The 13,777-nt window shown below is 38.2% G+C and overlaps 1 protein-coding gene across 1 annotated transcript in view; it reads right to left on the minus strand.

Annotated features, from left to right (window-relative positions):
- Positions 1-13,777, minus strand: part of LOC112918520 (phospholipid-transporting ATPase IB-like) — a 162,864-nt gene that overhangs the window by 109,055 nt on the left and 40,032 nt on the right. Inside the window, exons 12-13 of the mRNA XM_025996587.2 lie at positions 11,661-11,788; positions 10,587-10,664 (exon numbers count right to left, since the gene is read on the minus strand). Of these exons, the coding sequence (XP_025852372.2) occupies positions 10,587-10,664; positions 11,661-11,788 (206 nt within the window). The remainder of the gene's footprint in view (positions 1-10,586; positions 10,665-11,660; positions 11,789-13,777) is intronic.

Here is a 13,777-nt window from a genome sequence, read left to right on the forward strand (position 1 = left end):
TTGAGTAGAAAATACAGAGTTATCTTCTGCACCCACACATGCACAGCCTCCCTTACTATTGATATCCTGCCCCAGAGTGGTACATCTGTTATAATGGATGAATTTACACTGCTTTATCATTATTACTGAAGTCGATAGTTTACATTATGGTTAACTCTATTTTTATTTCAATGTTTACTTTTATTTATTTTTCAAATTTTATTTAAATTCTAGTCAGTCAACATATAGCATAGTGTTGCATTTCTATACATTAATACATTCTGTAGCATGAACTACCAGAAAAAGAGGAATTAACAATTTCATTGACAGTTACATCAAAAAGAACAAAAAACCTAAGAATAAATTTAATCAAGGAAATGAAAGACCTATACATTGATGAGAGAAAGTGAGAAAGACACAAATAAATGGAAAGATATTCCACATTCATGCATTGGAAGAATTAACATTGTTAAAATATCCATACTACCCAAAGCAAACTACAGATTCAATGTAATCCCTATCAAGATTCCAATGGTATTTTTCACAGATTTAGAACAAAATGTATATGGAATCATGAAAGACCCCAAATAACCAAGGCAGACTTGAGAAAGAAGAACTAAGCTGGAGGCATCATGCTTCTTAATTTCAAACTACATTACAAAACTATAGAAATCCAAATGTATGCTATTGGCATGAGAACACACACATAGATCAATGGAACAGAATAAAGAACTCAGAAATAAGCAATGCACCTCTTATCAATTAATTTAGGACAAAGAACCAAAAATAAATGATAGGGACAGTACAGTTTCTTCAATAAATGGTTTTCAATAAATAAATGACAGTCTCTTCAATAAACTAGGCAACCATATGCAAAAGAATAAAACTGGACAACTTTCTTACACCATATACAAATTAACTCAAAATTGATGAAAGACTTGAACAGAAGAACCTGAAACCATGAAACTAGAAGAAAACACAGGTAGTAGCTCTTCGACATCAGTATTGGTGATGATGTCTTGGATTTGACACTAAAAACTAAGGCAATATGGAGCGCCTAGGTGGCTCAGTTGGTTAAACAACTGCCTTCAGCTCAGGTCATGATCCTAGGTTTCTGGAATTGAGCCCCACACCTTGTGCTCCTTGCTCAGCTAGGAGCCCATTTTTTCCCTCTTCCTCTGCCTCTCCCCCCAGTTCGTGTACTCTCTCTTGCTCTGCTCTCTCTCTCAAATAAGTAAATAAAATCTTTAATAAATAAAAAGCTTCTGGGAGGAGGGGCAAGATGGCGGAAGAGTAGGGTCCCCAAATCACCTGTCCCCAAAAATTACCTAGATAACCTTCAAATCATCCTGAAAATCTACGAATTCGGCCTAAGATTTAAAGAGAGACTAGCTGGAATGCTCCAGTGAGAAGAGTTCGTGCTTCCATCAAGGTAGGAAGACGGGGAAAGAAATAAAGACACAAAAGGCCTCCAAGGGGGAGGGGCCCGCGAGGAGCCGGGCTGAGGCCGGGGGGAGTGTCCCCAGGACAGGAGAGCCCCGTCCCGGAGGAGCAGGAGCTGCACCAACATACCCGGGCGGAAAGGGGCTCGCAGGGAATTGGAGCAGGACCCAGGAGGGCGGGGATGCCCTCGGGCTCCCGGGGACACTAACAGACACCTGCGCCCTGGGAGAGTGCACGGAGCTCCCTAAGGGCTGCAGCGCACACGGCGGGACCCGGAGCAGCTCGAAGGGGCTCGGGCGGCTCCACGGAGGGGGCTGCGCACGGCCGGGGGCGAATCCAACAGCGCAGGCCTCACAGCACAGGGGCCCCGACACAGCCCAGGATCCGGGCTCCCCCCGGGACAGGCAGAGGCCGGGAGGGCCCAGGACAGCAAGGACGCTCCTGCCTGGAGCTGAGCAGATCAGCGGCCCCGCCCCGGAGCCTCCAGGCCCTGCAGACGGAGAGCCCCGGAGTTACTGCGGGAGCTGACTCCAGGGCTGCAGAGCTGGCCCCGCCACTGCAGTTGTTCCTCCTGGGGCCTCACGGGGTAAACACCCCCACTGAGCCCTGCACCAGACCGGGGCAGAGAAGCTCCCCCAAGTGCTAACACCTGAAAATCAGCACAACAGGCCCCTCCCCCAGAAGACCAGCTAGAAGGACAAGTTCCAGGGGAAGTCAAGGGACTTAAATTATACAGAATCAGAAGATACTCCCTTGTGGGTTTTGTTGTTGTTGTTGTTGTTGTTGTTGTTGTTGTTGTTGTTTTGTTTTGTTTTGTTTTTGCTTTTTGATTTGTTTCCTTCCCCCACCCTTTTTTCCTTTCTTTCTCTTTTTCTTTTTTTCTTCCTTTTTTCTTTTTTCTTGTTCTCTCCTCTTTCCTTCTTTCTCTCCTCTCTTTTTCTCCTTTTCCCAATACAACTTGCTTTTGGCCACTCTGCACTGAGCAAAATGACTAGAAGGAAAACCTCACCTCAAAAGAAAGAATCAGAAATAGTCCTCTCTCCCACAGAGTTACAAAATGTAGATTACAATTCAGTGTCAGAAAGCCAATTCAGAAGCACTATTATACAGCTACTGGTGCCTCTAGAAAAAAGCATAAAGGACTCAAGAGACTTCATGACTGCAGAATTTAGATCCAATCAGGCAGAAATTAAAAATCAATTGAATGAGATGCAATCCAAACTAGAAGTCCTAACGACGAGGGTTAACAAGGTGGAAGAACGAGTGAGTGACATAGAAGACAAGTTGATGGCAAAGAGGGAAACTGAGGAAAAAAGAGACAAACAATTAAAAGACCATGAATATAGATTAAGGGAAATAAACGACAGCCTGAGGAAGAAAAACCTACGTTTAATTGGGGTTCTCGAGGGCGCCGAAAGGGACAGAGGGTCAGAATATGTATTTGAACAAATCCTAGCTGAAAACTTTCCTAATCTGGGAAGGGAAACAGGCATTCAGATCCGGGAAATAGAGAGATTCCCCCCCCCCCACTAAAATCAATAAAAACCGTTCAACACCTCGACATTTAATAGTTAAGCTTGCAAATTCCAAAGATAAAGAAAAGATCCTTAAAGCAGCAAGAGAAAAAAAGTCCCTGACTTTTATGGGGAGGAATATTAGGGTAACAGCAGACCTCTCCACAGAGACCTGGCAGGCCAGAAAGGGCTGGCAGGATATATTCAGGGTCCTAAATGAGAAGAACATGCAACCAAGAATACTTTATCCAGCAAGGCTTTCATTCAAAATGGAAGGGGAGATAAAGAGCTTCCAAGACAGGCAGGAACTGAAAGAATATGTGACCTCCAAACCAGCTCTGCAAGAAATTTTAAGGGGGACTCTTAAAATTCCCCTTTAAGAAGAAGTTCAGTGGAACAATCCACAAAAACAAGGACTGGATAGATATCATGATGACACTAAACTCATATCTCTCAATAGTAACTCTGAACGTGAACGGGCTTAATGACCCCATCAAAAGGCGCAGGGTTTCAGACTGGATAAAAAAGCAGGACCCATCTATTTGCTGTCTACAAGACAGCAAAGGACACCTACAGCCTGAAAATAAAAGGTTGGAGAACCATTTACCAATCGAATGGTCCTCAAAAGAAAGCAGGGGTAGCCATCCTTATATCAGATAAACTAAAATTTACCCCGAAGACTGTAGTGAGAGATGAAGAGGGACACTATATCATACTTAAAGGATCTATCCAATAAGAGGACTTAACAATCCTCAATATATATGCCCCGAATGTGGGAGCTGCCAAATATATAATTAATAACCAAAGTGAAGAAATACTTAGATAATAATACACTTAACTTAGTGACTTCAATGTAGCTCTTTCTATACTCGATAGGTCTTCTAAGCACAACATCTCCAAAGAAACGAGAGCTTTAAATGATACACTGGACCAGATGGATTTCACAGATATCTACAGAACTTTACATCCAAACTCAACTGAATACACATTCTTCTCAAGTGCACATGGAACTTTCTCCAGAATAGACCACATACTGGGTCACAAATCGGGTCTGAACCGATACCAAAAGATCAGGATCGTCCCCTGCATATTCTCAGACCATAATGCCTTGAAATTAGAACTAAATCACAACAAAAAGTTTAGAAGGACCTCAAACACGTGGAGGTTAAGGACCATCCTGCTAAAAGATGAAAGGGTCAACCAGGAAATTAAGGAAGAATTAAAAAGATTCATGGAAACCAATGAGAGTGAAGATACCACCGTTCAAAATCTTTGGGATGCAGCAAAAGCAGTCCTGAGGGGGAAATACATCGCAATACAAGCATCCATTCAAAAACTGGAAAGAACTCAAATACAAAAGCTAACCTTACACATAAAGGAGCTAGAGAAAAAAACAGCAAATAGATCCTACACCCAGGCAAAGAGGAGAGTTAATAAAGATTCGAGCAGAACTCAACGAAATCGAGACCAGAAGAACTGTGGAACAGATCAACAGAACCAGGAGTTGGTTCTCTGAAAGAATTAATAAGATAGATAAACCATTAGCCAGCCTTATTAAAAAGAAGAGAGAGAAGACTCAAATTAATAAAATCATTAATGAGAAAGGAGAGATCACTACCAACACCAAGGAAATACAAACGATTTAAAAAACATTATGAACAGCTCTACGCCAATAAATCAGGCAATCTAGAAGAAATGGACGCATTCCTGGAAAGCCACAAACTACCAAAACTGGAACAGGAAGAAATAGAAAACCTGAACAGGCCAATAACCAGGGAGGAAATTGAAGCAGTCATCAAAAACCTCCCAAGACACAAGAGTCCAGGGCCAGATGGCTTCCCAGGGGAATTCTATCAAACGTTTAAAGAAGAAATCATACCTATTCTCCTAAAGCTGTTTGGAAAGATAGAAAGAGATGGAATACTTCCAAATTCGTTCTATGAGGCCAGCATCACCTTAATTCCAAAACCAGACAAAGACCCCACCAAAAGGGAGAATTACAGACCAATATCCCTGATGAACATGGATGCAAAAATTCTCAACAAGATACTAGCCAATAGGATCCAACAATACATTAAGAAAATTATTCATCATGACCAAGTAGGATTTATCCCCGGGACACAAGGCTGGTTCAACACCCGTAAAACAATCAATGTGATTCATCATATCAGCAAGAGAAAAACCAAGAACCATATGATCCTCTCATTAGATGCAGAGAAAGCATTTGACAAAATACAGCATCCATTTCTGATCAAAACTCTTCAGAGTGTAGGGACAGAGGGAACATTCCTCGACATCTTAAAAGCCATCTATGAAAAGCCCACAGCTAATATTATTCTCAATGGGGAAGCACTGGGAGCCTTTCCCCTAAGACCAGGAACAAGACAGGGATGTCCACTCTCACCACTGCTATTCAACATAGTACTGGAAGTCCTGGCCTCAGCAATCAGACAACAAAAAGACATTAAAGGCATTCAAATTGGCAAGGAAGAAGTCAAATTCTCCCTCTTCGCTGATGACATGATACTCTACATAGAAAACCCAAAAGCAACCCAAGATTGCTAGAACTCATACAGCAATTTGGTAGCGTGGCAGGATACAAAATCAATGCCCAGAAATCAATGGCATTTCTATACACTAACAATGAGACTGAAGAAAGAGAAATTAAGGAGTCAATCCCATTTACAATTACACCCAAAAGCATAAGATACCTAGGAATAAACCTAACCAAAGAGGTAAAGGATCCACACCCTAAAAACTATAGAACACTTCTGAAAGAAATTGAGGAAGACACAAAGAGATGGAAAAATATTCCATGCTCATGGATTGGCAGAATTAATATTGTGAAAATGTCAATGTTACCCAGGGCAATATATACGTTTAATGCAATCCCTATCAAAATACCATGGACTTTCTTCAGAGAGTTAGAACAAATTATTTTAAGATTTGTGTGGAATCAGAAAAGACCCCGAATAGCCAGGGGAATTTTAAAAAAGAAAACCATATCTGGGGGCATCACAATGCCAGATTTCAGGTTGTACTACAAAGCTGTGGTCATCAAGACAGTGTGGTACTGGCACAAAAACAGACACATAGATCAATGGAACAGAATAGAGAACCCAGAAGTGGACCCTCAACTTTATGGTCAACTAATATTCGACAAAGGAGGAAAGACTATCCACTGGAAGAAAGACAGTCTCTTCAATAAATGGTGCTGGGAAAATTGGACATCCACATGCAGAAGAATGAACCTAGACCACTCTCTTTTACCATACACAGAGATAAACTCAAAATGGATGAAAGATCTAAATGTGAGACAAGATTCCATCAAAATCCTAGAGGAGAACACAGGCAACACCCTTTTTGAACTTGGCCACAGAAACTTCTTGCAAGATACATCCACGAAGGCAAAAGAAACAAAAGCAAAAATGAACTATTGGGACTTCATCAAGATAAGAAGCTTTTGCACAGCAAAGGATACAGTCAACAAAACTAAAAGACAACCTACAGAATGGGAGAAGATATTTGCAAATGACATATCAGATAAAGGGCTAGTTTCCAAAATCTATAAAGAACTTATTAAACTCAACACCAAAGAAATAAACAATCCAATCATGAAATGGGCAAAAGACATGAAGAGAAATCTTACAGAGGAAGACATAGACATGGCCAACAGGCACATGAGAAAATGCTCTGCATCACTTGCCATCAGGGAAATACAAATCAAAACCACAATGAGATACCACCTCACACCAGTGAGAATGGGGAAAATTAACAAGGCAGGAAACAACAAATGTTGGAGAGGATGCGGAGAAAAGGGAACCCTCTTACACTGTTGGTGGGAATGTGAACTGGTGCAGCCACTCTGGAAAACTGTGTGGAGGTTCCTCAAAGAGTTAAAAATAGATCTGCCCTACGACCCAGCAATTGCACTTTTGGGGATTTACCCCAAAGATTCAGATGCAATGAAATGCCAGGACACCTGCACCCCGATGTTTCTAGCAGCAATGTCCACAATAGCCAAACTGTGGAAGGAGCCTCGGTGTCCATCGAAAGATGAGTGGATAAAGAAGATGTGGTCTATGTATACAATGGAATATTCCCCAGCCATTAGAAATGACAAGTACCCACCATTTGCTTCAACGTGGATGGAACTGGAGGGTATTATGCTGAGTGAAGTAAGTCTATCAGAGAAGGACAAACATTATATGTTCTCATTCATTTGGGGAATATAAATAATAGTGAAAGGGAATATAAGGGAAGGGAAAAGAAATGTGTGGGAAATATCAGAAAGGGAGACAGAACATAAAGACTCCTAACTCTGGGAAACGAACTAGGTGTGGTAGAAGGGGAGGAGGGCGGTTGGTGGGAGTTAATGGGTGACGGGCACTGGGGGTTATTCTGTATGTTGGTAAATTGAACACCAATAAAAAATACATTTTTAAAAAAAAGCTTCTGCAAAGCAAACCACCAACAAAATGACAAGGTAACACAATGAATGGAAAAAAATATTTGCAAATCATATATTTGATGAGGGGGGTTAATATTCAAAATATATGAAGAACTTTTACAACTCCACTACAAAATAACAATCCAATTTAAAAAATAAGAGAACGTCAATAGACATTTTTCCAAAGAAGACATACAAATAGCCAACAGACACATGAAAAGATGCTCAGCATCACTAATCATCAGGGAAATGCAAATCAGAACAGATAACCATCAGAACCATAATGAGACATCACTTCACACCTATTAGAATGGTTATTAACCAAAAGACAAAAAATAACAAGGAGCACCTGGGTGGCTCATTCAGTTAAGCATCTGTCTTCAGCTCAGGTCATGATCCCAGAGTCTCAGCATGGAGCCTGCTTGTCCTTCTCTGTCTGCACCACCCCTACCTCACTTGTGCTCTCTTGCACGCTCTCTCTCTCTCTCAAATAAATAAATACAACCTTAAAAAAAAAGACAAAAAATAACAAGTGTTGGCAAGGATGTGGAGGAAAAAAGAACACTTATATACTGTTGGTGGGAATGTAAATTGGGGCAACCCCCATGGAAAACAGCTTGACTCCTCAAAAAATTAAAAATAGAACTACCATATGATCCAGCAATTCCACTTCTGGGTATTTATCAGAAGAAAATTAAAACACTAACTCAAAAAGATATATGCACATGCACCCCCATGTTCATGGCAGCATATGTACAATAGCAAGATATCTGTCGATGGATGAATGGATAAAGAAAATGGTATATATATAATGATACATAGTTATATACACACATGCACACTTACACAAAAATTCAGCCATGAGAAAAAAAGAAATCTTGCCATTTGTATAACAGAATAAAGACTTTGAGGGCATTTTGCTACCTGAAATAAATCAGACAAAGAAAGACAAATACCACATGTGTGATCTGAAAAAGAAAAATAACTAAACTCATAATTACAGAGAACAAATTGGTAGTTATCACAGGCAAGGAGATAAGCAAAATAGATAGCAAGGTAGATAAGCAAAATGGGTGAGGGGGGGTCAAAAGGTACAAATTTCCAGTTATAAAATATGTAAATCCTGAGGATCTAATGTATAGCTTGGTGATTATAGTTAATAATACTATATTGCATGTTCAAAAAAATACTATATTGCATATTCAAAAGTTCTCATCACTAGAACTCCGTAACTAATGTATGGTGATGGATGTTAATCAGATGTATCATGATGGTCATTTTCCAATATTTATAAATATCAAACCATTACATTGTTTTCTTTTGTCTTCTTCAAAACATTATGTTATATACCTGAAACTAATATAATCATAAATGTCAATTATACCTCAATAAAAAAGGAAAAGCAGCAGTGTTAAAGCATTTTTTATTATTGTAGAAAAATGTACTTGGATAAAATTTACCATTTTAACCATTTTTTAAGTGTTATTAAGCACATTCACATACAATCTTCACCACCATCCATCTCCAGAACTTTTTCATCATCCCAAACTGAAACCTCCTACCAACTCAACAAAACAGTAACTCTCCATCCTCTCCTGTCCCCATAGCCCCAGGTAACCACTATACTGCTTCCTGACTCTATAAGTCTCACTATTTCAGGTACATATAAGTGGAATCATATACTGTTTGTCCTTTTGTGTCTGGCATGTTTCATTTAGTGCGATAGGCACAGTCTATCTATGTTGTAGCATGTTTCTGAATTTCATTCATTTTCAGGGCTGAATAATATTCTATTGGTATGTATTTAACATATTTTGTTTACTCATTTATCTATTGATGGACATTTTGGTTGTTTCCACCTTTTAGCTATTGTGAATAATGCTGCTAAGAACGTTTGTGTACAATAGCTGTTTGAGTCCCTACTTTCAATTCTTTCATGAAAATATCCAAAAGTAGAATTGTTGTAACATGTGGAGTCCTTGGTTTAATTTTTTGAGGTTTCACCATACTGTTTTCACCATACTGTGACTGCATCATTCTACATTTTCACCAGTTTTACACAAGGGTTCTGCTTTCTCCATGTCCTCTTGAATACTTTTTGTTCTCTGTTGTTATTATTGTTTTATGGTAGCCATCCTATTGGGCATGAAGTGGTGTCTCAGAGTGGTTTTCATTTGCATTTCCCAAAAGATTAGTGATGTTGACCACCTTTTCATGTGCTTATTGTCCATTTACATATATTCTTTAGAGAAATGTCTTTTAAAATCCCTTGCCAATTCTTGAATTAGGTTGTGGTTTTGCTGTTGAATTGTAGGTGATTTTAAATATATTCTGAATATTAAACTCTATTGTCTTGTTTTCAATATCACTGATTTCTGCTCTTACCTTTGTATATTACCTACATACACAACATAATTAATTTTTAAAGCTTGAGTTCCACAGGCAGTTTTATTATATTTAATTACTACCCTAAAAAGGCTAGAGTCAACTGACTAGGCAAGGTGGATAAAGTGATCTTTTCCCAACTGTCAACCGAAATCTTATGTTCTAAAGAATTAGTAAATAATCAGATTTTCATGAGCAGAAAAGTTGCTAGAAAGCTGATGGTTCCATCCTCCTTCATCTTTAGTTGTCCAAGGTAAAAAGGCTGTTCATGTTCTCAGATCAGTTATTTCCAGGTGCCAGAAACCTTCTAAAATAAATATTTCCTGAAAACTCACTATTCAAATGATACTACACAATGTAATCATAAGTTAGAAATCATTTATGCAAATTACTGGTTATAATTATTAGCATTAATTAAACCTCTCTTCATACCAGGTACTGTGCTCAGTGTATCACAAATACTTTATGTCATTAAATCCTCCAGGAGCATGGCCACCAGTGCCAGGTCCCCAAGCTCCTGTGACTCCTGAAAGCTAACTGAAAATTTGAGAGCCAACTGAAGACTTCCCTGCCTGCCTCTCCAGCTCCTCTATTCTTTCATAAGTACATGAATAACCTGCATTACTTCCATTCTACTTGCAACCTATGTTGCATTATCAATATTTTTAACAAACCACACTTTTGAAGCTCCATATGGATATCATATTAACTATAGCCTATGGCTGAATTCAGCACTTTGACCTTGCACATGCTCTTCCTAGATCCACCTTCTTCAAAGTTCTTGTCACATACTCAGTCCCTGAAGAGACCCTCACCTGCCCAAGCTCTTCGTTAAGGTTGGATGTTCTAGCAATGGCATAGATATTATTTTCTTTGTAATGCATATCTTCATCCTGCAAGAAATGAAACAAAATAGCCAAGCCACAGTCAGAACAAGGCTCAAAATTTCTTCAGGTCGACTGTACTACCACTGGTTTTCTGACATGACTGATGTTAGAAAATTCAAAATGGCAAGTCTAGAATACCTAGAGAGTCTTGGGTGCTAGTTTCTCATATACACTGGCAGAGCTAATTCAGAGAGACAATGCTATGTAAAAACAAATGTCAGTATGTTGTTGGCTTGGTATTAGAAGATTTGGCTTCCAAATCCTGGATCTAACTCAGATACTCTGTGGGATCCTGAGTATGATTTGCAGCTACTACATCTACAAAATCAGAGCAATAGCACAGATCTCATAGCACTACTGTAAAAATTGAATGAGAATACACTTAAAAGCACTCTGTCTCATTTTGTGGTTGTTAAAAATAACAGTACCCTTCAAGTGATGGTAATTCATTGACATATGGAGATCATTTTAATGAGACATCTAGCAAAAATTTTATTTCCAGGAAAGGTCTTTTAAAATATAACAAAATTGCAAACATACATTCAAATTGGAAAATTCATTCAGTCACATGTTACTAAGTATTAAGTGAATGCATGGTTTTCACTTAAGAAATCTTTTCCTTAATTTGAAATGATTCTAGAATAGCTGTTTCTGTCACTCTTGCCAAGATAAATAAATCTATTATAAGTCTACTGGACCCTCCTACTCTAGAGTATCTTAAATTTTAAGGAGCTATCTCTTTACAGTTGCTGCTAAGCCACTAGCTGTTAAATCTTTCCTCTCAGCTAGAAAAAAAATATATTTTAAAAAATTGCGTCTTCAAGAGTGACAGAGAGAGGTACAAGGCATGGCTGAGTTAGGCTGACACCAATGTTTGGCTTTCCTGTCAAAAGCACAACTGTCCCAAGTACTAGCATCGTGGTAAGATTATACTGATTTTTAAAACCGAAGCCACAGACCAAGAGAGAACTGTTTGTTAAACTTTCCCATTTCAATACTCACCCAGTTTATAAACATGGCCTGAACATATTTCACAATTTCCAGAGTGACCAGTAGACTAATGGGAATGAGATTGTGGTATAGGATGATGAACACCAATAAGTCAAACCCTAAACTGTGGGAGCTGTAATCTGTGGAAGAAGATCAGAGGAAACATGTCACAGCTTCAGGCAATATCTTTATTCATCTTTGTTTGCATTATTACTTTTTAAAATTGTGAAAATTTCTCCATGAAAATTATTAGAAGCGTAATTAAATGGATACATCAAAATGGTTTTTAAAGTATCAGTTAAGCACCAACTATGTAAAGGATGTTTGACAAGTATCAACAAACAAGATCTAATAAGAGTAGACCCTGCCCTCAAGGAACACTGGGTGCAGCTTGAGAAAGTAAGATGAGTCAATAATTATGGCACAATGAATTCCACAATGGCCTTGAACATAGAGAGTAGCAACAATAACACAAAGTGGAGGGCCCAGAGGGAGGGCACAGCAAAGTTTTGAAGAAGGGAGTTTGTTAAATGGAGACAATGAAGTGAAGAGAATGATGAAGATCTTTTATTTAGCTGGAACTATGTAGCTTGAAGACAGAAATAATTAATGATTTTGAAAACTCAGGGAATGAAGGAAAATGAAACCAAAAGGAAAAGAAAAAAAAAAAGAATATACTTTGTAAAACCTAGTAATAAAAGCTCTTCATTAAGGTTGGATTTTAAAGAGATAAATATGTTTGAGAGAGTAGTTTTTCAATAAAAATTCATTCTAACTTCACAGAAATTTACTGAAAAATACCTAGAAGGTATTCAGGGGACATATACCTACTGCTTTATATATGTCATTCTGAAAACTTACATCTCAATCTTAAATATTAAATTTATATGTTGAGTTATGGGAGAAGGAGTAATAACTGAAAAGATTCCAGTTATAAAAACACAAATTGATTTGTAAAATTTAATTAATTAAACACAAATGTGTACATATGGGGACAAAATTAAGTAATAATTTAAGTTAAAATTTCATATTCATTTTTCCTAAAAAGGAGGCACACTCGTGATTTAGAACAACAGTAGTTAAATATAGATTTCTAAATTCCATCAATTTAAAAGTCGAATTTAATTCACTACAATTTCTATTCAAATTGTTATCACTGTGAGTTTTCTAGCTTTCCCTTACTTGCCATGATTATACTTTTATACTTGCTGTATAATTTTAAGATCATGAATTATTCTTCTAGGCATACTAGAGGCAAATAATATTATGACTGTTTTAATAATAAACAGTCATGAGACAGAGAAGCAGACAGGAGATCTTTAGTGCTTTCCTACATTTTATTAATTACTGAAAATAAGGTTATACTTTAGTTACCCAATACCATTTTCTTCTTTTGGACTAGAATATCCTGGGTAGAGAAATATAGTCCAGAGCCAATTACGGGTTCTCATTCCAAACAAACCACTAAGTTCCTCTATACTTTTTGGTAAAAATACAGAGTCTATTTTACTTTCACAAAACAAGGGACTGGACTAGAAAACTATACAGTTCTGCTTCTAAATATAAAATTATTTCTTTTAGCCAAAAAATAATTACTGAGTTTCTATTATGAAACGGCACTGTTCTTGGAGTTAAAGATTACAATGCTTCCTGTCTTCAAAAATTCACAATCTAGCTGGGGGCAGGAGACACAGGCAATAATAATAAAACATGGAAATGGAATGATATCTATTAAGGATATTACAGAAGCCAAGAGGGTTCCTAATTAAATTAAGAGAGAAAGATAAGATATGGGAAATGCTACAGGAGAAGGCAATATCTCATCTTGGACTGAAATGAGAAATGACAGGTATCCAGTCAAGAAGGGACCAGAGACACTTTTGAGGCAGAAGGAAGGAACACATGATAAAAGGCATAGAGATGCTGAAGCAACTGGTAGATGGAAGGATCATGAAAGAGAACAAAAGTCAGTCTTCTGTGAATAGAGACTAAGTATTCAGGAAAGGGTGGTAGGATATCAGGTGATGGAGTTAGGACCAGGTTATAAAAGTCCTGAGTGCCATGCTATGGAGATTTATCTTGACCATGTAGGCCAGGAATCTACAGCCAGAGTGTAAATATTTTAGGTT

The sequence above is a fragment of the Vulpes vulpes genome, chromosome 9, assembly GCF_048418805.1.
Source record: "Vulpes vulpes isolate BD-2025 chromosome 9, VulVul3, whole genome shotgun sequence".
NCBI lineage: Eukaryota > Metazoa > Chordata > Mammalia > Carnivora > Canidae > Vulpes > Vulpes vulpes.